The sequence below is a fragment of the Artibeus jamaicensis genome, unplaced genomic scaffold (assembly GCF_021234435.1).
Source record: "Artibeus jamaicensis isolate MK-2021 breed Jamaican fruit bat unplaced genomic scaffold, CSHL_Jam_final contig_465, whole genome shotgun sequence".
NCBI lineage: Eukaryota > Metazoa > Chordata > Mammalia > Chiroptera > Phyllostomidae > Artibeus > Artibeus jamaicensis.
In genome coordinates, this window is record NW_026521843.1 from 14,600,279 (window position 1) to 14,626,472 (window position 26,194).

The 26,194-nt window shown below is 51.7% G+C and overlaps 3 protein-coding genes across 7 annotated transcripts; 2 read left to right on the forward strand and 1 right to left on the reverse strand.

Moving 5' to 3' along the window:
- The first annotated feature begins 248 nt into the window (after positions 1-248).
- On the forward strand, positions 249-11,276 carry KHK (ketohexokinase). Of its 4 annotated transcripts, XM_037146688.2 has the most exons (9): positions 249-617; positions 4,047-4,163; positions 6,375-6,509; positions 6,704-6,838; positions 8,625-8,697; positions 9,377-9,523; positions 10,548-10,636; positions 10,761-10,918; positions 11,013-11,276. In XM_037146688.2, exons 1-9 carry the CDS (start codon positions 526-528, stop codon positions 11,096-11,098), a joined length of 1,032 nt encoding a protein of 343 aa, XP_037002583.2. In that variant the 5' UTR covers positions 249-525; the 3' UTR covers positions 11,099-11,276. The 4 variants fall into 4 exon arrangements, with proteins under 4 accessions (XP_037002583.2, XP_053523035.1, XP_053523036.1 ...); XM_053667060.1 differs by lacking the exon at positions 6,704-6,838 and having other exon boundaries at positions 250-617; XM_037146689.2 differs by lacking the exon at positions 6,375-6,509 and having other exon boundaries at positions 310-617.
- A 1,090-nt stretch (positions 11,277-12,366) lies between these two features.
- CGREF1 (cell growth regulator with EF-hand domain 1) lies at positions 12,367-25,893 on the reverse strand. 2 transcript variants are annotated; one of them, XM_037146690.2, is made up of 6 exons: positions 25,688-25,893; positions 14,639-14,750; positions 13,585-13,650; positions 13,429-13,499; positions 13,172-13,296; positions 12,367-12,960 (listed from the first exon to the last, which is right to left on the reverse strand). In XM_037146690.2, exons 2-6 carry the CDS (start codon positions 14,743-14,745, stop codon positions 12,550-12,552), a joined length of 780 nt encoding a protein of 259 aa, XP_037002585.2. In that variant the 5' UTR covers positions 14,746-14,750; positions 25,688-25,893; the 3' UTR covers positions 12,367-12,549. The 2 variants fall into 2 exon arrangements, with proteins under 2 accessions (XP_037002585.2, XP_037002586.2); XM_037146691.2 differs by lacking the exon at positions 25,688-25,893 and adding an exon at positions 17,330-17,460.
- LOC128627697 (cuticle collagen 19-like) lies at positions 25,282-25,881 on the forward strand. The gene is made up of 2 exons (XM_053666992.1): positions 25,282-25,378; positions 25,526-25,881. The coding sequence occupies exons 1-2, from the start codon at positions 25,282-25,284 to the stop codon at positions 25,879-25,881; spliced, it is 453 nt and encodes a 150-aa protein (XP_053522967.1).
- Positions 25,894-26,194: the final 301 nt, after the last annotated feature.

The window sequence follows — 26,194 nt, forward strand, 5'->3', positions numbered from 1 at the left end:
GCTGACTCCGAAAGGCCACTGTTAAGACGCCAGCTCAAACCTATGGGTCTAGCGGGTACAGTGGGAGCCACTGATGCAGGAGAGGGCAGGGCAAGGGTCATCTTTCTACAGCCCTCTTTTTTTTTTTTTTTTTTTTTAATGGTCATGAGGTTGCCTAGCTGTGCTTTAGACAGGTTTGCATTAGCACCGAGTCCGTCTGATACATGAGGAAACTGAGGCCGGGAAGTGGGAGGCGTTGCGGTCTGCTGGGCCACGAAACCTGCTAAGGCGAGGCCCGGGACCAAGACATCGGGCCTGCGCTCCCAGCCCCTTGGGTCCGTGGGCGTGGGGAGCTAGGGCCCTACTGCGTTCTTGGCACCCCTCTGCAAACCTGCCGTTGCAGGAGGCTCCCTGGAGGAGGAGCTAGGGGCTCGGAGGAGGAGCCAGGAGGCTTTGGGGAGCGGGAACACAACCTTGCAGGATAAGAGCCAGAGCCCGGGAGCAATCCCTGCAGCCCTGCAGGCAGAAAGCTCCGGGAGTGACCTCATGGAAGAAAAGCAGATCCTATGCGTGGGGCTAGTGGTGCTGGACATCATCAATGTGGTGGACAAGTACCCGGAGGAGGACACGGACACCAGGTAGGGGCGCCTGGACCCCCCAGAAACTCCAAGGGCCGCTGCAGCCCTGCATTTGTGCCTGGCGTTCAAGACTACAGGGCTGGGGCCCTTGCCCTGTGTCTGGGGCCTGGTGAAAGAATTGAGTCCATTAGTGATAAGACCCAGGCTCCTGATAGCATTGTGTTCGCCAGTTCCCATTTCAACCCTGGGACTGTGTCAGGCTTGATTATCACTATCTTACCCATAAACAAGTAGAGACTCTGAGAGGCAAAGTGGTTTATCTAAGGGCATGCACCTAGTACAAGTGGGGTCAATGTTTGTTTTTTAACAAGACCTATGCCCTTGCCTCTTACTAGCATTTGCTTCTAATTTATTTGCCACATATATGCCTCATCTCTTTCCTTTAAAAAAAACTGAGACAGCTTACAATAAGAAGTGTATATTGTTAGATAGGCAAGAAGATTTAAAGCCATGGTATTTGAACTACGCTGTAGCTCAGGGCTTGCAGACCCTGGGAGGACCTGTAAGTGTTGTGGGTCATGGACAGAGCTGGTTCATGTGCCAGCACAGACTTCACCCTGGTGCTAAATTCCGAAAGGAGTTTACCAGAAGTCCTTGTTACAAAAGTCAGTTGGCAGCATAGTGGAAAACATCCACCTCTGTTGTCTGGTGGAAGTTGGAGAGTCATTTGCTAGTTCTTCTATTTGCTCTTGATAAGAAGTACACCGTTACACCATAATCCCAGGAAAGCATTTCTGTGGGTGAAACACAGGGCTTTCCCTTGAGGAAGGCTAACATTTGGAATACACAGAATTGTCTCAGTCAAGAACTGGATGAAAGGCCAGCTCAAGGCTGAGCTCAGTGAGACCAGGCGGTGCTCAGGCTTTGGGCCCACCAAGCACAGTCACACGTGTCACCACACTTTCCTCACGGCAGCCCATGTGAATGGTGTAAAGACCAGTCAAGTTTTTGTTTTTTTTATGGATGTGGAAGATGTGGAGAAAATAAACAATTTCTCTAAGGCCACGAGGTCAGTACGTGGTGGAGCAGTGATCAGAGCCCAAGCCCCCCAAGTCCGAGTCTTGTGCCCCAGCCCTCCGCCATCTCTTGTGCTCCCTTTCTCGTTGCTCCTGCCTGTCTTGTGGAGCCAACCCTTTGCTTTGGGCTTTATTTGCCAGAAGTTAGAGCTTCTTGCCGGGGGTGCAGGGGCAGTGGGAGAGAGGCACAGGGTGCACCCACCCACCAAGATGAAGACAGCCCCAGGACAGGGTGCCCAGAAGGGAGTTCGGCTTGCCCTCGGGGCAGCAGTGCACATTCTGGAGCCACAGGTCCTCCGAGGACTAGGAGGGGCCTGAGGAAGACCCAGAGCGGCTCTTTCAACCAGACCCGGAGCCCCATGGAAGTTAGAATGGGGGACATCCTGCCACTCTGCCTAGGGCTGCTTCTGAAGGTGGGTATGAAGTGAGGTGCCTCTCTGAAGAGACCTTGCCCATGTTCTCTGTGTCCCTGCCCTTCAGGGTGGGCCTCCTGCCCCCCCAGACCCACCACTCTGCTCCTCTGCGGAGCACTGCAGTTGTCTTTAGGGCCTGCTCCCATTGCGCCCAGCCCAGCTCCTGGACTCTAGCGTGCCTCCCAGATGAGCAAGCGTGAGCCGGGGAACCCAGTCCTTCGAAGCCATCTCAGCCCCACCTGTCCCAGGCTGTCTGCGCTCTACAGGCAGCTGGGGACTCTCAGGACAGTCTCCAGGTGGTGGGCCAGACCCCTGGAGAATGGCCCTGCCTCCCAGAGTCCAGGCCAAGAAGAGCCTTCCAGAAAGCATCTTCATGTTCAGCAGAGCCTTTCTGCACATAAACTTGGGTATCACTGTGACTTTGAGGGGTTTCCACAGAGTAAAACTGTGTACTCATTCTTTGAAACCTCACCCTCCCTGGGGCCCGACTACCTTCCATTAAAAAATACAGAGTGTATCGCAGTGGTGTGGGAGCCAGGAAAACTGGGTTCTGATACCAGCTTTGTCATTAACTGCTGGTGTGACTTTGAGCAAGTCAGATCCCCCTAGACATCTTCTGTCTTCTCTGAATGAAAATTTCTCTAAAGCTCATAGCCTGAGAAACGTTTGACCCTTTACAAATTAGTACTTTTCTTTCTAATACAATGGTGGTCCCCTTTCCTGAGGCAGAAGGGAAGCTCAGGGTTAAGTTTTGTGTACAAGTACATCTCTGTCTAAAAATTCTGATGCACTTATTTCCCTTAATTAGTGATTGTTTGGTACTCGTTCCTCTGATTATAACCTGCTACAGTTGTTGTTGTTATTATTATTATTTTGGAGCTGGGAGAAGAGAAATAGCAGCCTGCACTGTTTCCCTCACAGTTTTGTTGGAGCGCAAATGAGAAATTACTAAAGTGTTTTGACTTCATATACATAAGGTATCACTTTTGTTGTTGAAGATGACAGTGAAGTCAAACAGATGTGCGATGAGTTGTTTTCCTCTTGTTAGACTTTCAGCACAGAGGGAGGAAAAAAGGTAATGATGCAAAGGGATAGACGGCTCAGTGAACCTTACTGTGGAAATCATTTCGTCACGTGTATGTATCAGAATTACGCGGTGCTTCTTCAACTCACAAAACCTCATAGGTCAACTATATTTCAGTAAAGTTGAAAAAAGGGAAACAAATAAATGAAAAGGGTGGAGGAAAAATGGATCTTCACCGAATAATCTCTTCAACTTAAAAAAAAATGTTATTTATTTTTAGAGAGAGGGGAAGGGAGGGAGAAAGAGGAGAGAAGCAGTAATGTGTGGTTGCCTCTCACGCACCCCGTACTGTGTCCTGACTGGGAATTGAACTGGCAACCCTTCGGTTTGCAGGCTGATGCTCAATCCACTGAGCCCCTCCAGCCAGGGCTTTTCAGCTTTTGACATCATAATATTTAGCTCCCCTCCGCTTGCGTGATCACAACGTCCAGGTTCATCTCTCTTATTCAGTTTACGCTGAGTTATTATCAAAGCACCTCTCCTGGGACGGGAGCAGGTGGTAGATTTGATACCTTTGGAAAGGGGCACTCGGGCGTTGTCCAGCTCTCACTGGGAGGCTGACACACAGCAGCTCCACCTGGGGCAGGTGGGCCATTGACATGGAGGAGGCACTAACCCGGAGGGACTGAAACCCCCAGTTGTAATGAACCTGACTGAGTGGTTTCCTGATGTCATAAGAATGGGTGGGAGATATAAATTAATTGCTGTGAACTTGAATTTAGCCTGGGCTGAGGAGACAGCCCTGGCTGAGCCTTAGCTGCCCATCTAGAAACGAGAAGACTGGTCTGGATGTGCTCTGGGGCAGTTCTGTTAGCGTTCACATTCTGTGGGCCCTGCCCAGGGCACCGTGTTCAGCCGTGCTCACCCCAGGATGAGCCTGCTGGAGCTGCAGGACCCCCCCCCTTGTGTCTTACAGGTGCTTGTCCCAGAGATGGCAGCGCGGGGGCAATGCGTCCAACTCCTGCACCGTCCTGTCCCTGCTTGGGGCCCCCTGCGCCTTCATGGGCTCGCTGGCCCCGGGCCACGTTGCTGAGTGAGTTGAAGAGGGAGCAGGGGAGGCCTGCCCTCAGGGTGGGGGGAAAGGTAGTCTTAATCCTGCATGGTGGCTGTAAGAAGTGGCTTGTGGCCACCAGACGTAGATGGGAGGGGACAGAGTGGAGCACCAGCATTCCCGAGCCTCCCTGGTGTGGCTTGTCCGCTCCTCAGATGTTAATGCTGCTCCCGTGAAAGGTTTCATTTCCGCAGCCCGGCTCCTTGGCCACTCTCTGGAGTCTGCTTCAGCTCCCCCACCTCCCCCTTCCTTGCTTCCAGCAGACTGCGGTGGATATGACTTTGCCCTTCTTAACTCCTTCATCCTGGCTAAGCTCAAGGCAGAGGCAGTTAGGGACATGCACCCGTCGTCCCTCAAGGATGCCCGGCAGCCATGGTCCGAAGGTCCAGGCTCACAGTTTCTTTCCCAGGTGAGGGGGCAGAGCCAGCGCTCGTGTCCCCATTATTCCCTGAAGCAGCAAGAGCATCCTGGCCAAGGGCACCTTGAAACCATGTGCTAAAGCTGGGCCTAGACCCATGCCTCCCAGCTCATGGCTGTGAGGCTGCAGCCCGAAAGGGGCCCATGTGCCATTCACTGTGGCTGTGGCAGGCACCCATGGGTTCTTTGACCTCTGGCACTGCTGACGCAGCGAGTGCTTATCAGACCCACACTTTGCCCGCTGTGGGCACCGGGGCAGGTTCCAGGTTACTGGCCTGTGAAGCACAGCCCTTTGAACCCTGCTTTAGGGGGCCTGCTGCAAGCAAGCGCCCAGCCCCCTCGGCCACAGGCAGGTTCTCTTCCTTGAGGAACTGGCAGGAAGCAAACTAGGGTGAGAGCCTGTCTGTGAGGTGGGACGGGACGGGGGACCTGGAGCCAATAGTTGGTCACTTATTAAACCCTCTTCAGCAGCTGCCTTCCCTCCCAGCTAGAGGCGAGACTGGTCCACACTTAGGGCCGTGGACCCACCTTTATACAGCAGTCATGCTGATGGCTGGGCCATTCCAAATTGTCCTGTGTGCTCCACAAACATTTAATGAGTACCTGCCTCGTGCCAGGTACTATGGGTACAAAAAGTTATTTGGTAAACCAACCAAACCATATTTTCTATGCTGTGGGAAAAGCTACTATTCAAAGGGTCCTTAAGGCGTAAGTCAGGGCCCAGTGTCCTGACTTTGTGTCTGTCACACACTGTTGAGTCGGCTCCACCTCCCGGTAACCCCACGGATGAGTGAAGCCCACCGTGTCCTGCCCTCACCAGCCCTGCTCAGCCCCTGCAGCTTCCTGTATGGAGTCGTTCCGTCTCAGACTCGGTCTTCCCCCTTTCCTGCTGCCTTCCCTTTTCCCAGAGTTATTGTCTTCACCTTTGCACAAATCTGTGTTGCCCAGCTTTGGCGTTGTCATAAATGGGGTCCACCGTAGTGAGAAAAGCTGGGATGGTGGTTGGATAGTGTGATGCCAGGTCTCGGGCACAGGACACTGACTTCCCAGCGACGGCCCCGCAGGGTAGGGCTGGCCTCCTTGTTCTCCTGCTGGTGCAGTCTTCCTGAGGGGCTGCCCCCAACTCGCCCTGATTGGAGGGGACTCTGGGCCAGAGTCCTGGACCAGGCCCACACCGAGCGGCATCAGGCACCGGGAGCCCATTCACTGGCCAGAAGGGCTCGCCTTGGTGCGAGGGGAGAGGGCAGTGAGCGCACCAAGGCAGTGCCACTTCCCGGCAGGGCAGGTTGGGGGTGAAGGGACTCACTGTAGGATTGGAAGGGGCCTCGGAGGGCAGAGTGCCACAGGGATGTGTGTGCGGAGGGCAGCCGGTGGGCAAAGTATCACCTTGGTAATTATTAATTCTGCTGGGCTTTGGCATGAAATAGGCCACAGTCCCCTCACCTGTGTCAGAGAGGGCACAGGCCGCCGGCCCCAAGTCCACCCCGGTTAACTGTATGAGTGTGAGCCCATCCTTCCCAGCTGGAGTCAAAGCGAAGGGCAGTGTCAGGGTTGGAGTTTGCCTCGTGTCAAGACCCAAGAGAATGCCCCTCGGTGTTTTCCTCACTGAGCTCCAGCCTATGCATCCCTGCCTCTCCCTCCTCCTCGCACGGCCTGTGACAGCTGGTGATTTCTAGGTCCCTCCTGGCCCCTCTGCTTGCAGCCTGGGTCCCTGTAGCCCTGCCAGCCCCCAAACCTTGTCAACTGCACCTCCCCCCGGGTTACTCTGCCCGGCAGTTTTGTCCTGGATGACTTCCGCCGCTACTCCGTGGACCTACGCCACGCGGTCATTCAGACCACAGGCTCCGTCCCCATCTCCACAGTCATCGTCAACGAGGCCAGTGGCAGCCGCACCATCCTGCACGCCTACAGGTTTGTACACCTGTCCGCGCCTCGCCAGCTGCCGCTGCCATCACTGGACTCCCAGAACAGGACATTCTCTTGGAAGAGGGGTGCTCAGCACCCACACGCTCCAGCACCCCTCCCCACCCGTGGGAGGTCCAGGCCATTTCTAGGCTCTAATTTGTGTCTCCTTGCCCTTCCCTTGGCTCGGGCTCCACCCCAAGTTTCCTGGTGGCTGACTTCAGGCAGCGGGGTGTGGACGTGTCTCAGGTGGCCTGGCAGAGCCGGGGAGACACCCCGTGCTCTTGCTGCTTCGTCAACAACTCCAGTGGCTCCCGTACCATTGTGCTGTATGACACGTAAGGCCCCCTGGCCTCGCCCTGCCACACCCACCAATCAGTTCCCTCACTTGCCACCACGGGCATCCCAGTTGCCCACCCTCTGTGGCCTCTCTCTGTACCAGAAATTGTCCGTATGCCCAACTGCTCAGTGATTTCTGAATTGTTTTCAATTAGGGAGGAGGAGGGTGGGGACGGGAAGGGCTTCGCTCTGCCTGGCAACTTGGCCTTGGTCAACGCCAAGGATGGGCAGGCGTGCCTGCACAAAATGTAATTTATGGTGTGATTCCTCTGTAATTCATCAATCAGCAGCCGGGGTGGGTGTGGGGAAATTGTTCTGAGGACAGAGGGACAGGAGATGAGACTCGAGCCATCCTCTGCCCTGGAGGGGACGCAGTGGGACTTCCAGGGTCAGCCTCAGAGTGGCCAGCCTGCAGCCTGGCAGCTGGGGTTTGGGGTTCAGAAAAGACAAGGCCCTGCTGAGTTCCCAGCATAATGCAGCCAGATCATACACCGCACCCCATCTACAGCCACTGATGAGGGGACATTGGGTCCGCAGATTCGGGCCGTCCAATGAAGTGCCAAACCGCAGGAAGAGGATCCCTTTAGGGCCCAAGGCACTGGGGGGAGGCGCTGGGGCTCAGATTCTTCTCATCTCCCCTAGACTCATTCTTGATGAATCTCAGGGGTTTGGTTCACTGAGAACCTAGTATCTGTCAGGCACTATGTTGGGGATGAACGGCCCCAGCTCAGCCACCCTGGGGTTCAGGCCACCCCAACCACCCAGCGTGACCACTGCATCAGGGGAGGGGGCAGTTCTCCCAGGACAAGCTTTGCAGCTGGCACTCCCTGGGCTCCGTGTGTCCCAGTGAGCGAGCGAGTGGGCACATGTGCTGGTGACAGATTCACACCGGGCAGCCCTGGTCATCTGCCTGTTAAGCAACAGCCTGTAGCAACTTCCAACAAGGACACAGCATGCGTATTCACAGGACAGGAGGCAGAGAGCTCCAGCCTCCATTCAGGCAGGACCACGCACATTGCATCACCTCCAAACACCCGCAGCAGGCCTGTGAGGCTGGGGGTTTGGGCCCCATTTACCGACAGGGAAGCAGCCTCAGGAAGGGCCCAGGCCACACAGCTGGTTAAGAAGGATTCAGCTCTGCGATAGAGAGGACATTGGCTGTGTGTAGGTCCCTGGCCAAGGAGAGTCAAGGTGGACCCTTGTGGGGTGTCCACCTATAACTTAGCCAAATATAAACTCATCCTCAAGTGCTAAGCTTAACCTCACAGTTGCATCACGTAGCTGTGAAACTCCCTGCTGTAGCGCCAGAAGTGAGTGGAACCAGACCGGAGCTCCAGGCAGAGTAGCCATGGCCTTTGTAGTTTCCCAGGGCACAGCTGGGAGCCAAGTGTGCTGCTGGCAAGGGAAATTCTGGGAATTGTAGTCCTTGGTGTTCGTAGGGCATTCTGGGAGGTATGGTCTCCAAGGCACACAACACTGGCTCCTTGACAGACAGGTACTGTTTGCCCTGAGAGAATATCACAGCCACAAACACGGGAAGGGGCATGCAAGCAGACTGCCTCCAATTCCCTGTCTGGATGGCGCCGAGTGGGGCAAGGAGTAGCTGTGAGAGCAGCGAGGGACAGAGTCGGTCCCAGAGCTGAGCCTCAGAAGCCTGTGCTGTAGACCCAGCTTCCCGCCGTGCTGGTCAGGGCCTGGCGTAAGGGCCCCAGCAACCCGCTGGGGGTCCTGGTCCCAGCCAACCTCACCACGCCACTTCTCTGTCCTTTCTGTCTTGTGACTTAGGAACCTGCCAGATGTCTCTGCTCTGGACTTTGAGAAGGTTGATCTGACTCGGTTCAAGTGGATCCACATTGAGGCAAGCCCTGCCCTGTACTTCAAAGGGCTCAACCCGCCAGCCCCTCCACATGTTTTGCCTCCTTGGTTTCTTTGAACCATGAAGTGCCTTAGTGATCAATAAATATGACCCTCTTATCCCCTTTCCATTCTACTTTATGTTTTTAGGTAGGAAACTAAGGCCCACAAAGGTTGGGTGACTTACTCAAGATCACACAGCAGGAGGTAGGCGCCAGAAGCAGGATGCTAACTCAGGCTGCCCTGGGCCCTGGGCCCTGGGCCCTGCATGCTGGCAGGAGTCTGGCTGTGGGAGGCCTGACCTCGGGGAAGCCCGACCCAGCTCCCAAATACAGGGAACTAGAATTTCCACTGCAAGAGAAGTTTTGGAGTCCAGGAGGGAGAAATTCCAAGAAGTCCTGAGTGCTAACCTTAGCCCTGTTGTTTAACTTATAAGGTCTTTAGGAAAATCTCTGTTTTATTCTTTAGTCTCCTCATCTATGAAATGGGAAGGCTTCTCAGTAAGGTCTCTAAGGTCCATGATAGCTCTAGAATTTTGAGATTGAGGATGGGGTTCCAGCCCAGCCTCCACTACACACACACACACACACACACCCGCTCACCCAGTTTCAGCAGAGAGGGAAGAATGAGCCAGCCCAGCTGGGCACTTTGCACCTGGTCCTGAGCTTCTCTGCCCTGCCCAGGGCCGGAACACCTCGGAGCAGGTGAAGATGCTGCAGCGGGTAGACCAGCACAATGCCAGGCAGCCTCCGGGGCAGAAGATCCGGGTGTCTGTGGAGGTGGAGAAGCCCCGAGAGGAGCTGTTCCAGCTCTTTGGCTATGGAGATGTGGTGAGTGTCCCATGCATCTCCTCCTGGCCACATCCAGCTAGTTTGGTTCTTAAAAGAAGCCTGAACATTCCCTTGTCTTGCCTGCCACTCCTGGATGGCTAGCTACTCGGGGCTTGGTGGTGTTAGCAGCAAGGGGACAAAGAAAAGAGGCCACTCCCTGCTTTGGGAGCTGGTGCAGCCATCGTCCATGGCCTAGGACAATTTCTCTTCTCCAGTGGGTGGGTAGGCATGAGGGTAGTAGCCAAATGGCTTAGACAGGGCAGTCCTTTGTGGAAGCATTTCCTCCCTGGGCCTCCTCAGTCTTTTTCTCTGTCCAATGAGAGGACAGGACTGTTCTCCAAGGTGTCTTTTGACTCTGGGATGAGTGACAGGCTGTGGGAGCCACTAGCAGGTGAAGGAGGATAGGAAGGGGACTTGCACAAGGTGATTTGAGCAGAGCAGGGTCTAAATGGAATCTGGTTGACAAGCTTAGCATCACTTAGCGGATGCTGGTTGCTCCGAAACCCTGGTGGGGGGTTAAAAGATATGGATGCCTGAGCCCCACCTCTGTTGTTTGGCAGAGGTCTCTGGCGGTTCTACTGTGCGGCAGGTGTTAAGGGAGCTTTTGAGCCCCTACCCCTTTGATTTTTAGATGAAGAAGCCAGGCCTGGAGGGCAGAGTTGTGTGGGGAAAACAAACAACAAAAGCAAAAATGCTCCTGAGACTCCGCAGTTTCTCTTGGCAATGGTAGATTTCACCCCAAGGTGGCGCTCAAGGCTCACTTTGGGTTTCCGGTCGGAAAGAAGTTCTTGGATCGTAGAACAAACGGACGGGGGCGTGTGTCACAGTTGACAGGGCCGTATTCTGGCAGGTCTTGAGCAAGGACGGAAACGTGTCCCCGCAAGGCGGTGGAATACTATCGTGGGGGTGGCCACGCTGGAGGAGCACAGTTATCATGCGGGGGCAATGCTAGGCTGCTGCTGGTGAGTGACTGAGCGGGGGCTGGAGTTAGGGTGATCGGCAGCCTGTCTTCCACTGCCCACAGGTGTTTGTCAGCAAAGATGTGGCCAAGCACTTGGGGTTCCGGTCAGCGGTGGAGGCGCTGCGGGGCTTGTACAATCGCGTGAGGAGAGGGTGAGCTGGGGAACCCCAGGAAGAAGAGCCGTGGGCACGGAGCCAGCCTGGGATCCCTGTCTGCCCTGGGGAGGGGGAGTGAGCCCTGGAGGGCTCGCACCCAGCTGAGCAGAGGGTCCTGCAGGGCTGTACTGATCTGTGCCTGGGCTGAGGAGGGCGCCGACGCCCTGGGCCCTGATGGACAGGTGCTCCACTCGGACGCTTTCCCGCCGCCCCGGGTGGTGGATACTCTGGGGGCCGGTGACACCTTCAACGCCGCCGTCATCTTCAGCCTATCCCAGGGTGAGTAGCCCAGCAGGAGGCACCAGGCCGGGGCCTGGCCCTGTGCAAAAGGCCAGGCTGAGGCAGCTGTTTGTCCCTCCCTCCCTTCCTCTAGGAAAGAGCATGCAGGAGGCGCTGAGGTTCGGCTGCCAGGTGGCTGGCAAGAAGTGTGGCCTGCAGGGCTTTGATGGCATCGTGTGAGTGCCCTGTGGCAGGAGGCTCGGCTCACACCCCCTTGGGGACCTCCATCACCAGCTACCAATGCACCTCCCCTCCATCCAGCCTGGGCAGAGGCAGGCGGAGGAGGGCTCCGCCTGCATCCTGGCCTCACACGCTGCAGGGCCACAGAGCCAATAAATTGCATTCCCCGGAGCCTGCTTCCTTCTGGCAGTCTGCTTGTCCTTGGTGTCCAAACTGCTCTGGTGGGGCTTCTGGACGCTTTGATGCTACAATCCCGCTCCCTCTTTTTCCATTCCCCTCACTCACCTCCCCACCCGCAGGGGAAGGGGCTACCCAGGCCAGAGCAGCAGGAATGGCCCAGGCTCGCCACCAGCTGTGCCCACAGTGGGGGCCCCGTTCAGGCATCCATAGTGCCAGGGAGCCGTCCTGGCTGGGGAGGACGCTAAAGTCTTTGGAACCCCTGGAGAACCTTCCAAACAACCACAGATCATGAGAAAAGCCCCTCTGGGCCGCCGTGCCGTCACAAGACTCCAGTTCTGTGGCCCCAGGAGTGGCTTGAGCTGACAACTTCACAGGCCAGTGGGCAGGAGGCCTACTCTGTGGTTTGGCGGGGCCTTTGCAGTCCAAAAAAAGCTTCCCAGTGACCGCTCCAAAGCCTGGAAGCTCCACCCTTGGAGCCACCTGGTAGTTAAGGCAGTGCCTCAGCGATATATGTGACCCAGGATTCAGACGTTGCTGTCCCTGGGGAGACCAGGGCTGACGCCATGGTGGAGCTGGAGCAAGGCATGTGAGGCCGCAGACAGAACTGAATTCAGATCTGCCTCTTAATTAGCTGTGTCATCTTGGGCACATTATTGAACTCAGTCTTCCTCGGTGCCTCCATCTGTCAAACGGAGCTAATTCCATCTGGTCAGGGAACTGTCGAGAGGATAAAATCCCACCATATACAAAATGCCCAGTATGACGCTGGCGTGTACTAGGTGGTTGATCAGCGGTGGATATTGTCAATATTATGGGATGGGGGAGATACAGCGTGATGGGGAAGAGCTGCCTCGAGCTGCAGGGGACACTGGGTGTCTGAACACCAGGTGAGGGGGGGACAGGCCTGCTTGGGCCCCAGGGAGACGGGGCGAGGCTGCGCTCTCTCCCGGGGTTGGCTGCAGCTGGCTGTGGCCTGATGCTCCCCTCTGCTGTGCCTCCACACCAGCTGGGGACGCCAGGAAAGCTGCACCCCTGCTCCCCAGGAGGCCAGGCTGGACCAGTAGACAGATGGCTCAGGGGGATGAGTTTTTTCATTCCTTTATTCAGCCCTCAACTTAGGGTCTCCATGAGCTGCACAGAAAGACCTGCCACGTAATGAGGCCAGGAAGGGGGCACAGAGGTGGTCCTTATCCCAACATACACACCCCACCCTTTGGAACTTATGTTCTGGTGCTGAGACTTCTAGGGGCACAAACCTGGATCCTCAAGGTTCATATCTCATCATTCTCCAGTTGTATAGCATGAACCTCAAAATCCTCTGGGGCGTTCTGAGACCCCAGCGTTTTTCCCAGAAGCCCATCTGCTTCCTTTCCAGTGTCCCTGGCTTCTGCCTGTCCCCCAGCCTCCCCTCCAGGGCTTGGGGCTTTTCCTCCAGCCTCCTGTACAGGCTCCCAGGACTCCTGTCTGGCCTCCACCTGTCCCCCAGCTTCTTCTCTGAGACCCAGGACTTCCTGTGCTTCTTGTCTTGATGGGCTTTTAGCCAACAGGGACTGTCTGCCCACGTCTTGTGGCTCCGAGCGTGTCAAGGCCTCTCCTGGAAAGTTGATGATCTCTGCAGGTGTCAGGAGCCCATCCCCGTTCAGGTCCTGGGTCTCCAGTACCTCATCCACCATCAGGATCACCTGTGGGAGTGCACCGTTGCTGTGGGGTCCACAGTGCCCAGAGGGGTCTCCCAGAGCCCTGACCCTCCCAGCGACTGCTGACCCCCACTCGCATCATGCAGGCTTTGAGCTTTCCTGGGGATTCACCACATGAGTCATGATGAAAAGGACCAAAGCCCCAGGGCGTTGGTCTCTGGGGGGAGGGAGAGGGTCCCCACCCAGCGGGGCTTACTGGGTTGGTGGTAGGAGAGTCAGCAGCTCCAGGGGCCAGAGCTGCTGTCAACATGGACAAGAGCTCCAGGCCATCCAGCTGTCCGCTCTGGTCATAGTCATGGAGGGCAAAGAGGTAGAGCAGGACTAAGGGAAAGAAGCCAGGTCAGAAGGGGCGTTAGGTGGAGGAGGCAGGAGGTGACAGGGCAGCCCACAGTCAGCCCCAGCTCTGGCCACCCTGAGCCGCCCGTCTACCAGGCCCCTCAGCCCAGCCCTTACCCTGCTCCCGGGTCATGTGCTCCGGGTCCTCTTCCATCCTCTTCAGTCCCTTTAGGTAGCTCTGTAGGAGTCTGATGAAAAGTGGCAGGTCAGCCCACGAGAGGCTGGCCCGCCGCCTCCAGCCTCACTCTCAGGCCCCCCGCCCAGGCTACTCACCGGAGCTGCTCCTGGCCTGGCTGGAAGGGGTTGGGAAGGGGCTGCTGCTGCACCTCGGGGTCCAGCCTGAAGCAGGGGGAAGGACCGGACTTACCAAGAGCCTCGCTAAGGGCCCAGCGTGCTGGCTTTCCTCCCCCAAACTCCTGGCAGAGTTCTCTTTCCCAGACCTTATGGGGAGGAGGCCCTTCTGGCGTCCCCAGAAGCAGAACCTTCCTCCTTTGGACTCTGTGTTTGCAGACTCCTAACTGAGTGGGAAGGGAAAACCCCCATAAAACATCCGGTCAGATAGAGGCCGGATGAGGCCACAGCTAATGATACAAGTTGGAGACCCAAGACAACAGCGCAGTGAGAGGCAGCAGTTCTGCTCTGACGCTGACCCCAAGGGGCGGGTGTCTGGCCAAGCTCAGTGGCACGGCCACTTCGATAGTGAGCTGACTGACACCATGGCACAGACTGGACTCTTCAGTCCCCCAGGCTGAGGGCATGCATGTTGGTTTTGGAGCTTCAATCTGCTCAGGGTCTCTTGGTCAGTCTTGGCTCTCGGTTCTGAGCAAGGCTACCTGTTTGCCCAAGGCAATCCAGACCTGTGACAGCAGCGAGCTGGCAAAAGCTGCTGCAGCAACTTGGGTCACCGCTGCCAGCCCTTGCTGTTCCGTGTCCGTCCCCCACCCCACCCAGCATGCACACTGCACAGGCTCAAGAAAAACAGTCAAAGGAAGTGGAGATGACGTGCTAACCACCCTTCGGAGCTCCCACACTCAGATAGGTCCCCATAAGAGGATGCAGCCCCTGCCCGGATCACAGCTTCTCCCCTGAGCTCCACACCTCACTGGAACGCCTGAGCTCCAAATGCATCCAGCGAACACTCACTGCATGTCCACTTCTTGTGGGGCACTCTAACAGGCTCAAGGCAGAGAGGTGGAGGGTGGCGGGAAGGGTCACAGAGGTTAGGAGGGTACACCCTAGCCTGCCCCCCAAGGGTCCCACCACAGCCTCCGACTCTCCAAAGGCTCCTCGCTCCCCACCCATGGCCCCAACCTCTGAATCCTGTTACCTCGTGGTTCCATCCTTGGGGGCAGCCCGACTCAGGGGCAGCAGCAGTAGCACTAACAGTCTCATTGTCGGAGGTAGCATCTTTCCTGGGACTGGAGCAAGTAACATCTTTCCTAAGACCAGAGTTAGGGAGTCAGGGGGGAGGTGTCTGCCACAGAGTGGGGACCAGTGGGTCACACAGGAACGTCTCTCCCTGCCTCCACCTGCAGCCCAGGCGAGGACACAGGGACATCAGTGATCCCTGCGGAGCTCTGCTCAAAATAAACTTTACTCCAGATCCAGTGTGTGACACGCACAGAGGCCTGCTCTGGCGGAGGTGGCGCTGTGGCCAGAGCCCCTCCCCACAGCCCGTTCCTCTTGCCCTGCAGCCCCCGGGGTGCTCACAGGGAGCCTGGTTATGTCTGATCCAGGTTCGTCCACTGGGTTTACAGACGGATGCTAGCTCAGAGAGGTCAAGAAAAAGGCCAAATTGGAAGTGCAGAGTCACAAAAAGACCAAGACTTAAACAGAGAGGCATCCTGTTAGTTAGCATTTATTAAAATCTCACCAAAGAGCAAATCAAACGAGGTTCAGACTCCTTGAAATAGGCCTAAACTCAGGTAGGGGATTGAAAACACAATAAACCAGGGTCAAGCCAGCAGCGGCCCAGGAGCTGCTTTTTACCAAATACAAACAGGAAATCGGTTGCCAATACGAAGGAAAAAACAAAAACTTCCCCTTATACCTACCTTGCGTAGGCCCACTGGCAACACAGGCCCTTGATTATATGAAAACAGCCAAATAGAGAGCGGCTCGGTCAAGACCACGGAGTGTGAGGCTTTCTGCTCAGTCTCGGGCTGTGTACACACCATGTGAGTTCCTGAGGGAGCAGACGCCCAGCAAAGCTGAGGCCTGAGACTCTGCGCCCACCTCTAGGTAGACCAATCACTGTGTGCATGGGCTGGGCAGAGGATGAGGAGCCCTTGGACACCGTGCCCTACAGTGGGCTGGCACTGAATTTCCCTGGAGAAAGGTCCAGAGATGTGAGCAGAGTCTGAAAGAGTTCCGTGACCCTGACAACGTTCAGAACCACTGCGAGGGTGCGCATCTGCTTCCTGAGAGACGCGAAAGAGCAGGGAGCATCTGGTTGACGGGAAGATACACGTGGGAGCCTGGCCATCACTGGGCCAGCAGAGCTGCCCCGAGGAAGCAGCTGCAAAACATGGAAGTCCCCAGGAAGGTGAAGCTACTGAGAGTCCCAGAAACTGTTTGCAGTTTTCTATGCATATGCGGACCGCAAAGGATATCCTGAGTCTACACAGTTGGTCCACAGTCCCCAGAGGCTAAATGGGTGCTGAAGCCACAGCTGCCCCAAAGGGGTTTGCGAACATTGGCTGGCAGCCTAGGTCCGTGCGCTTTAGTCGTAGCGCCCAGGGGAGGAGACCAGGTCTTGGGTGCACGCCAGGGAGGCCGCTGGAACTGAGAGCTCCATAGTAACTGGGAACCCTCGGAGGTCCCACCCCAGTGGACACCCTTCAGTAAAAGAGGGGCCTAGAAAAACAGCCAGGCCTCCATGACTGGGAGAATGCTCCTAAATGTTCCAGTGCAAGTAACTCCAGAGCTGGATAAAAATAGAAAGTATCTTTTCAAATGCAATGAGCTGGCAAGAAAATAAGAAATTTTCAGTACTAAAGCACACTGAAATCAGTAATCCCATGGAAAAGTCAGCTTGAAGTCGGCTTTCACCTCAAGAGTATCCAGCAAACCAAACCCCAGTGAACTTGGAGCTATCAGTTTGGGTGCAATAGAGACCAGGGGGAAGGCCTGGACGGAAGCAGTGGGAGGAGACTAATAGGAGATTCCCCTCGTAAAGCTGGGATTCAAACGATTCAAATTTCGCCTAAGGGTGAACAGAAAGTAAATTTACCCTGAAGAAGAGCATCACAGAGTCATGCTTATTTTGACTTTTGGTGCTGGGTAGAAAGGAGACAAATATGTTCCCTGAGAATTTGTAATAAGCCTGCTCCAGTGTGGGTTTGGGGCCAAGTGAGCGCTACCTTTGTGGTTCAAGAAACTAGAGCGGGTCATTTATTTTGAAGTGGTACCTGGTTGATAGTACCCCCAGCTGACTGACAGAAAAAAAATGTACACCTTGTCTGATAGAACACAACTCCAATCCAGGGCTCAAAGAAATTCCATAGGTAAAGTTTCAAGGTGCATGAACTCACAGCCAAAAGTCATAAATATACAAGGAGATAAGACACTGTGAATAAGAGCCAGCTAAATAAGAACAGGCCAAACCAGATTTGCAAAGACTAAGGATATTGTAATTATCACACACAGAATATAAAGAATATTTAATATGTTTTAAGAAATTAAAGAGAAGGTTTAAACTATGGGAAAGGAATAACAGCATTAGAACAACCAGTAGATTTGAAAATGAACCAAATATAACTTATACAAATAGAAAGGAAAGATTGATTTAAAAAATGCAATGAGTGGTTAAACAGATGATGTGAGAATTAATGAAATGGAAAATAGATGTGAATATATTATCCAGAACACAGTCTGTGGGGGAGGAACAAAACTTCCGCTACTCTCTAGTTCTTCTAGCTGGTCTAATAATCAAATAGACATGAGACAGACTAGCAAGAGAAAATAACCAAATTTAATATATACAGCCCTGGCTGGTGTAGCTCCATGGATTGCGCACCGGCTTGTAAAGCAAAAGGTCCCAGGTTCAAATCCCAGTCACGGCATATGCCTGGGTTGGGGGCCAGGCCCCAGTTGGGGGCATGTGAGAGGCAACTCTCTCTTTCACATATCCATGTTTCTCTCCGTTTCTTTCTTCCTCCTTTCCTCTCTCTCTAAAAATAAATAAACAAATATCTTAATACAAACACACATATGTATATACATATATATATGGGAATTTCACATACATGAGACAGTCAGAGACCCCACATGCAAGGGAGTTTCAGAGAAAGAAAGTGAGATCAGGCATATAGAACATTCGGAGCTAGGGAGGAGGTAATACATGTTGGGGCTTCAAAGGGTCCTTGCAGGAAAGAAGAGCAGGTGTTCGGTAATCAGAAGTTCATCCTGCCCAGTACATAGGTCAAAAGAGGTTATCTCGGATACTCTCCCACTGTGAGCCAGGTCCCTCATTCAGATCCTTCCAGGCCGTCACCAGAGGGCAGAGTTTGTCCTGAGCTGAAGCTGAAGTTGGCCTCTAGCTTAAAACAATCGGCATATCACAGAAGTACCTAGTTCTGAACCTCCACAAGTGCACTGAATTAAAGACACACAAAGTATTTTTTAAAGTTGAGGTGGCATGGAGGATGGAGGAGATGATAGAGAAAATTGGGTAGAAGTGGTACTTGAAGAGGTAACAGTTGAGATTTTTCCAGTATGTTGGAAAAATGCTGATACTCCAGCCCAGGAAGCTCCAGCCCCAGGAAGCTCCCAGGCAAATTACATGAACAGAAACACATGCCTAGAGCTTTTGTGAAACCAGAGAACACCGAGAAAAAGAGATGGCCTTAACGGCAGTCAGAAAAGACAAGTCACCTAAAAAGGAGGATCGACAGCTGACTTTTCAGCAGTGACAGTGATGCCAGTATGGTAATAGTAGTAGTACAGTATTTTAATTTGTTGGGGGAGGGGCAGGGAAATTGCCATTCTAGAATTCTAGTCTCAGTGAAATTATCTTTCAGAAATTGGGTGGAACAAAAACAATTTTAAATAAATTAGAGGACTTACCACCAACATTCCTTCATTTAAAAAATTCTGGGGGTGGGTGGGTGGGTATAAGGGGACTAAATGGTAATGGAAAAATGCAATAAAGATTTTAAAAAAATAAAATTCTCATTTTGAATTCTTAGAAAAATTCTAAAGGATCTATTTCAGAAAAAAGAAACACGATCCTGTTAGGGTCCCAAACTATGGTAATTACGTTAATATATGAGGCAAAAAAGGTGCAGTGCACTACACTATTAGACTACAATAAGATATAAGGTGATGATGGTTGTTTGGGAAGAGAATAGACATACCAATCAACTTTGTTAAATAAACATGTAAACATTTTAAGGATAATCACTAAAATAAAAAAAATAGAATTGAATACATGACCTCAAACCAGCATAGAATAAAATGAATGAAATTTTTAAAAATCAATTCACCCTGGGTGGTGTATCTCAGTGCATCGAGTGCTGTCCTGCAAACCAAAGGGTCCCTGGTTCGATTCCCAGTCAGGGCACATGCCTGGGTTGCAGGCCAGGTCTGGTGTGGGGGCACATGAGAGGCAACCATAGTGGATGTTTTTCTCCCACTCTTTCTCCTCCCTTCTCCTCTCTCTGAAAATAAATAAAATCTTTTTTAAATTAAAAAAAGTAAATGCAGAGGAAGTCAGAAAAAGAGAAGAAAGAAACTAAAAAAATAAAAAGTAAAAAGGAAGGCAAATAGAAAGCAAAATAATGTGGCAAATAGATTCAAATAGATCAGTAATCACAATAAATATAAATTGTATACACTCATTAGTTAAGAAATAAAATCACCAAAATGTATGTAAAACAAAAATAATTATATGCAATTTTCAAGAGACTAACTGAAAAAATAAAGACTCAGGTTGAAAGAAAAAAAAGGAAGAAGGATATATAAAGCAATAGTAGACAGAGAAAGCTAGTGTAGCTTGTTTTTTTTAAGCTTTTATTTATTTATTTTTAGAGAGGGAGAAAGAGTGGGAGAGAAATATCAATGTGTGGTTGCCTCTTGTAGGCCCATGCTGGGGACCAGGCCCACAACCCAGGCATGTGCCCTAACCTGGAATTGAACCAGTGACCCTTTAGTTAGCAGGCCAGTGCTCAATCCACTGAGCTATACCAGCCAGGGCTGGTGTAGCTTTAATGACATCATTAAACTAGAATTTAGGAAGAAAAGTGTTATAGAGATAAAAGAGTTTCATTACAAAATGCACAAAAGTTTAATCCCCTAGGAAGAAACAATTCTGAACTTGGATGTATCTAATAACACCTCAGAGTGTCTGGTATCGTCAGCCTGGCACAGCAAAAACCATTCTGCGGGAGACCTCCTGCAGCCAACCAAAAGAGAACGACCCCCAAAAAAAAAAAAAAAAAAAAGACTGTACAGCTATTAGAATGGCCAAATCCAGGACATGGAGGACACCAATTGCTACCAAGGACATGGGAAACCAGGAACTCTCACTCACTGCTGTGGGAATGCAAAATGATACAGCCACTTTGGAAGCCACTTAGGCAATTTCATTCAAAACTGAACATATTCTTACTGTATAACCCAGCAATTGTGCTCCTTGGTATTTACCCAAAGGAGCTGAAAACTAATGTCCCCACAAAAACCCGCATGCAGATATTTATAGCAGCTTTATTCATAATTACCAAAACTTGGAAGCAATCAAGATGTCCTCCAATAAATGAATAGATAAGTGGATGGATAAATAAACTGTGGTCTATTCAGATAACAGAATATCAATCAGCTTGAAAAGAAATGACCTCTCAAGCCAAGAAAAGACATGAAGGAACCGTAAATGCATACAACTAAGTGAAAGAAGCCAATCTGAAAAGGCCATATGCTGTATGATTCTAACTATATGACATTTGGAAAAAGGCAAAACTATGGAGATAATAAAAAGCAACACTAGTTGTTAAGGGTTGGGGGTGGAAGGGATGAATGAGCAGGGTACAGATTTTTAGGGCCATGAAAAGATTCTGCATGAGACTTTAATGGCGAGTACACGTCATTACACATTGTCTAATGCATAGCACATACAACACCAGAAGTGAACACTAAGGCAGACTGTAGGCTTCGGAGGATTATGGTCCAGACAGGTTCACCAGGGCCTCATGTCCCAGGTGGCGGGGAAGATGGTAATGAGGAAGTTATGCATGTGTGGGTACGGGCTGAAATGAGAAGTCACTGTGCCTGCTTCTCAATTTTGCTGTGAGCTTAAAACTGCCCTAAGGAAAAATAAAGTCTTTAAAAAGAAAACCCACCATTACTAGGAGGAGAAAAATCTAATCAGCCAGTATGGTGGGAGAGTTTAATGTATCTCATTCAGTAACTAAGCCAACTAAAAATTAGTAAGAATGTAGAAGATTGAATAAAACATTCAATAACCGTGAGCTAATGGACTAATAGAGAACCCCACCTCAATAACTTAGCAGATACACAGTCTTCTCAAAACGTGGAATATTTATCAAAACCTACAAGTCATATGCCAGAGTATGGATCAATGAATATCGAAGAATCAGGCTTACACTATGTTACATACCTAAGATGCAATTACATTAGAAATCAACTAGAATGGTGTGAAAATTTTCATATATAGAGAAATTCAAAAGGCACACTTCCATATGGATCAAAGAAGATAATGGAACTTGTTATCTACTTAGAATCGGATAATATTGGTAAATATGCATAAAAACAAGACACATGGCTAGAGCAGTATTGGAGGAAAAGTGGATTGACTTAAAAGTTTACAGTAGAATAAAAGCTAAAGCTCATGAGTTAAGCTTTCAACTCAAGAAGCTGGTAAAACAGGATAAATTTAAAGAAATTAAGAGAAAGGAAATAATGAAAGCAGAAATGAAAAATACAAAAGAGAGGAGCAACAAAGCCAAACAATGGTGTTTCTAATAAAAGAGACAAAGTTCTGACAATTTTCATTAAGAACAAAGTAAAAAGACACAAAAAACAATATTAGGGGTTGCCCTGCTCTGGTGAAAACCTAAGGCCCCACCCCTTACCAGGTAACAGGCACGCTGAGAACCATAAATAAATAATGCCCAAATGAAAGAACAGATTAAAGCTTCAGAAAAAAATACAACTAAGCAATGAAGAGGTAGCCAACCTATCATATGCACAGTTCAAAACACTGGTAATCAGGATGCTCACAGTACTGGTTGAATATGGTAGCAAATTAGAGGAAAAAATGAAGGCTATGAAAAGTGAAATAAAGGAAAATGTACAGGGAACCAACGGTGTTGGGACAGAAACCGGGATTCAAATCAACAGTTTGGAGCAGAAGGAAGAAATAAACAGTCAGCCAGAACAGAATGAAGAAACAAGAGTTCAGAAAAATGAGGAGAGGCTTAGGAACCTCCAGGACAACTTTAAACATTCCAACATCCAAATCATAGGGGTGCCAGAAAGAGAGAGGAAGAGCAAGAAATTGAAAACTTATTTGAAAAAATGATGAAGGAAAACTTCCCCAATCTAGCAAAGGAAATACACTTTTAGGAAGTCCAAGAAGCTCAGAGAGTCCCAAAGAAGTTGGATCCAAGGAAGAACACACCAAGGCACATCATAATTACACTAGCTGAGATGAAAGATAAGGAGAGAATCTTTTTTTAATTTTTTTTATTTAATTATTTTTCAAGTACAGTATTCTTTTACTCCCATCCCAGCCCACCCCCCAACGTGCTCCCCACCTCCCTCCCATTTCCACCCCCCCTTAGTTGTTGTCCATGTGTCCTTTATACTAATTCCTGTAAAGGAGAGAATCTTAAAAGCAGGAAGAATAAAGGAGAGAGTTACCTACAAAGGAGTGCCCATAAGACTGTCAGCTGATTTCTCAAAAGAGAACTTACAGGCAAGAAGGGGCTGGAAAGAAGTATTCCAAGTCATGAAAGGCAAACCTACACCCAAGATGGCTCTATCCAGCAAAGCTATCATTTAAAATGGAAGGGCAGAAAAAGTGCTTCCCAGATAAAGTCAAGTTAAAGGAGTTAATCATTATCCAGCCCGTATTATATGTTAAATTGACTTATCCAAGTAAAAGAAGATCAAAGATATGAATAGGCTCACAGTTATTAACAACTGAACCTAAAACAAAAACAAAGGCAAACTAAGCAGGAACAGAACCACAGAAATGGAGATCACATGGAGGGTTATTGGTGGGGGAGGGGGAGAGAGGGGGGAAGGTACAGAGAATAAGAAGCATAAATGGTAGGTAGAAAATAGACAGGGGGAGGTTAAGAATAGCATAGGAAATGTAGAGGCCAAAGAATTTGTGTGTGCAACCCATCATGGACATGAACTGAAGGGGGGGAAGTGGGTGGGAGTGGGTGTGCAGGGCAGAGGAGAATAAAGGGGGGAGAAAAAAGAAAAAAAAGAACAATATTAGGAATGAAAATGGGAACACAACTACAGAAATAGAAGAAATTTGAAAACTTAGCAGATAGAGCCAATTTCCCAGAAAAACCTAAAAGCAAAACTGATGCAAAAAAATAGCAAATTTTTTAGTCCAATAATCATTAAAGAAATTAAAGAACCAGTAAATATTAACATACACCGTTTGAGGAATTATAAACCTTAGCTGTTTCTAGAGAGCAATCTGCAAAAGTGTTTAATTGCTGTGAAAGTGATCCAACAATATCATTCTGGGAATCACATAAAGAAGAATATAATTGGAAAGGAAGTTAGGTATAAGAGTACTGATAGCTATGCTATTAATTCATCGAAGAAATGAAAACAGCTTGGAGGAACACTTAGGCAATGGCTAAGCAAATCTTGTTATGTGATGGAGCCACTAAACATGGTAAAATTTTCAAACTCATAAGTTTTAAAGGCTAAATGGACAGATTTGAGCACGTCAAAAGTTTAAACTTCTGGGTGTGGCTCAGTGGATTGAGTGCTGGCCTGCAAACCGAAAGATTGCAGGTTCAATTCCTAGTCAGGGCACATGCCTGGTTTGCAGCCTAGGTTCCCCAGTTGGGGGTGTGTGAGAGGCACCAATCAATGCATCTCTCATACATTTATACTTTCTCCTGCTCTTTCTCCCTCCCTTCCCCTCTCTCTAATGAGTAAATAAATGAAATCTTTTTAAAAAGTTAAACTTCCGTGTCATGAAAGATACCATAAGGAGACAAATGATAGCGGACAGGGGGAAATGCAGCTAGGGCTCAGGGCTCCCTGGGTTCTCAGTAGGGAAAAGCTCACCACCAGCTAGGCCTCAGCAGGGGCTTGAAGACAGAATCTCCGTAGAAACCCCAAGGAGACTGGGTGGAAATCCAAGAATGCATATATGTGCCTGATGCAGGAGGATTACAGAGAGGGCCCTGCCCACAGAGCGCCTGTGCCATCGGGAAGCAGTGGCTGAAGGAGGGTCTAGGAGAATGGCTGCCTCACTCAGTTCTTTGTATTCAGTGCTACTGGTTTGAGGGGTCGGGGTGCAGGGGTGAGCTGAGGGGTACAGGCTCCTAGATGGAAGGAGGGTACATTATGGCTGACAGGGCCAGCGAGCCAGAAGGAGAATGCCAAACGGTACGGACCATGGAGCTGGAGGCCACAAGGGACACCATGGGAAGCACCAGCAGGAGTTAAGGCCTTCAGTGGCAAAGACCAGGAGGGCGAACATCCGTAGGGAAAGAAAGTATAAACATAAGTTCGTAGAATAACAATACATGGTATTCATTTCCCTCTTATTTATTAAGCACCTACTATACGTGAGGCGCAACCTGATAAATTAATATAAAGTAGAATTACTCTTTTTCCTTAAAGCTTGTAAATGCACAAATTGGAAAAAACACCAGTGTTAAAACAATGATTAAGAGAAAGACAGAGAAAAACAACATTGCTAAGAAATAGAGGGCATAGCCCCAGAGTTGGGGGTCCCGAGCTCAGGCTGTCTAACTTCAAATCCAGGCTCTGCAGCTCTCTAGCTGTGACTTCTGTGTTTCAGGTTCTCCCCCTGCAGCCCCTCATGGGGGTGTGTGGTCAAGGTTCCAAGATATGGAGAACCCAAGGCCTGGCCTTTTTCCTTCCAGAAGTTTTCCCGACTGCTCTGCAGTAGCTACACACAGACCCACCATCCTGGTCTCCCCATCTGAAAACTCTCCATTTGCGTTCTCCTCCCCATCTGTTTGCTGCCGGGACCTAGGCCAACAGGAGGCTCTGGAGTAATTTAAATCTCTCAGAGCTGTCAAAACCTATCACTCAGGCTTCACATGTATGTCATCGGCTAGCAGTTGTCTTCTAGCAGAGAACAAATACCTCTTGTGGTAGCAGCAGTTCCGACACAGAGGGGATGCACCCCTCACCGAACTACTCACTCGGGAAGCCAACTGAGCCGGTTTGAAAAGCAAGACTACGGATTCTTCGACACTGTGCCACAGAAGCTCAAGGCTAATGCACCTTTCCTTGTATAGGAGCTGGACTTAACGACCCAGTGCTAATGAGTAGATAAAATGATGCTGCCTGACTTCCAAGTCGGCCGCAAAAGGCCTGTCACAGAGCAGCCGCTGTCCCCCAGGGGCATGGGGAGGAGGCCGCGGGGAACGCGGGTGACATGCCTGGCGGCCGTGGGATGCTCCTTGAGCGGCTCAGAGACTCCAGGATGTGGCAGGGGCCTTTCACCTTGCATAACTTCCCATCCGGTGCGAAAGCTTCCTCCACGGCGTCCCTGTCAAAGGCCATTCAGCCTCCGCTTGACTTTCCAGGACGCGAGCCCAGCACCTCCCAGGGCATCCATTCCACTGCGGGCTAAGTCTGCCCCGAGGTTATTCGGGACTGAACCTTCTCCCTTAGCTCACCTCTCTGGTGCCTCCCAGCACCGCCTCCCACCCCCCCAGACCACCTCCCACCCACGCCCCCCACCCCCAGCCGCAGCCGAAGAAAACGCGAGTGGCCATGGCCATGACAGCCACAGGGTCCCCCGCCTGGGAGCGGGGCTCCATCCTGCAGCTTCCAGCCTCCCGGTCCCCTTTTCGTCATCTGTCAAATGCGGGTGAGACTCCTGCCGGGGCCCTTCTCCCGGGCGCAGTCGGGGCGACCGCGGAGACAGCCGCAGGGAAAGCGCCGGGAGAACCTCCTCCTCGCGCGGGGGGGAGGTGGCCAGGCCTCCCGCTCCCTCCTCCACCTGCTCTCCCGGGAGGCCAGGGCCTCGGCAGCGGCCGCGGGAGCCGCGGGGATGCAGCGGGGCTGCGCCTGCAACACCCACGCCGAGAGGCCAGGGGCCGCCCGGACCCCGCGGCCCGGCTGGGGTGGGGGTCCCCGGCCGGCACCCGCAGCCCGCCCGGGCCGGGCTCGGACCCACCTGCGGCGGCGCGGCTCCAGCTGGGGGCGGCTTCGGAGTCGCTCGGGGCCGTGAGCCAAGCTCCTCGCCGCCCTGCCCGCCCCCGGGCAGCTCCACGTGGCCGCTCCACGTCGCCCTCCCGGCCGCAGCCGCCGCCCTGGCCCGGGCAGAGTCCTGGGCGCCAGCTCGAGGGCAGGGCAGCCGCCCCGCCCTGACCAGGGACCCGGGAACCCGGCTCCCCTCCGCAGCCTCCACCAGTCTTCCTCCGCTGGGTCCCCGCGAGTGAGTGTGAGTGTGTGTGTGTGTGTGTGTGTGTGTGTGAGAGAGAGAGAGAGAGAGAGAGACAACTAGACAGAGAGACAAAGAGGCAGATGGTGAGGCTGCCGAGTCCTACAAGCGTGTTTCGCTCGGTGATGCTGTGGGTGCCACTGCCCGCAGGGACAAGACAGAATGTAACTTGCCCTTGATGTGTGCGGGTGCGACTGGTGTCTGCGGCTGTGTGCTTGGGGAACTTGTGACAGAGCAGGC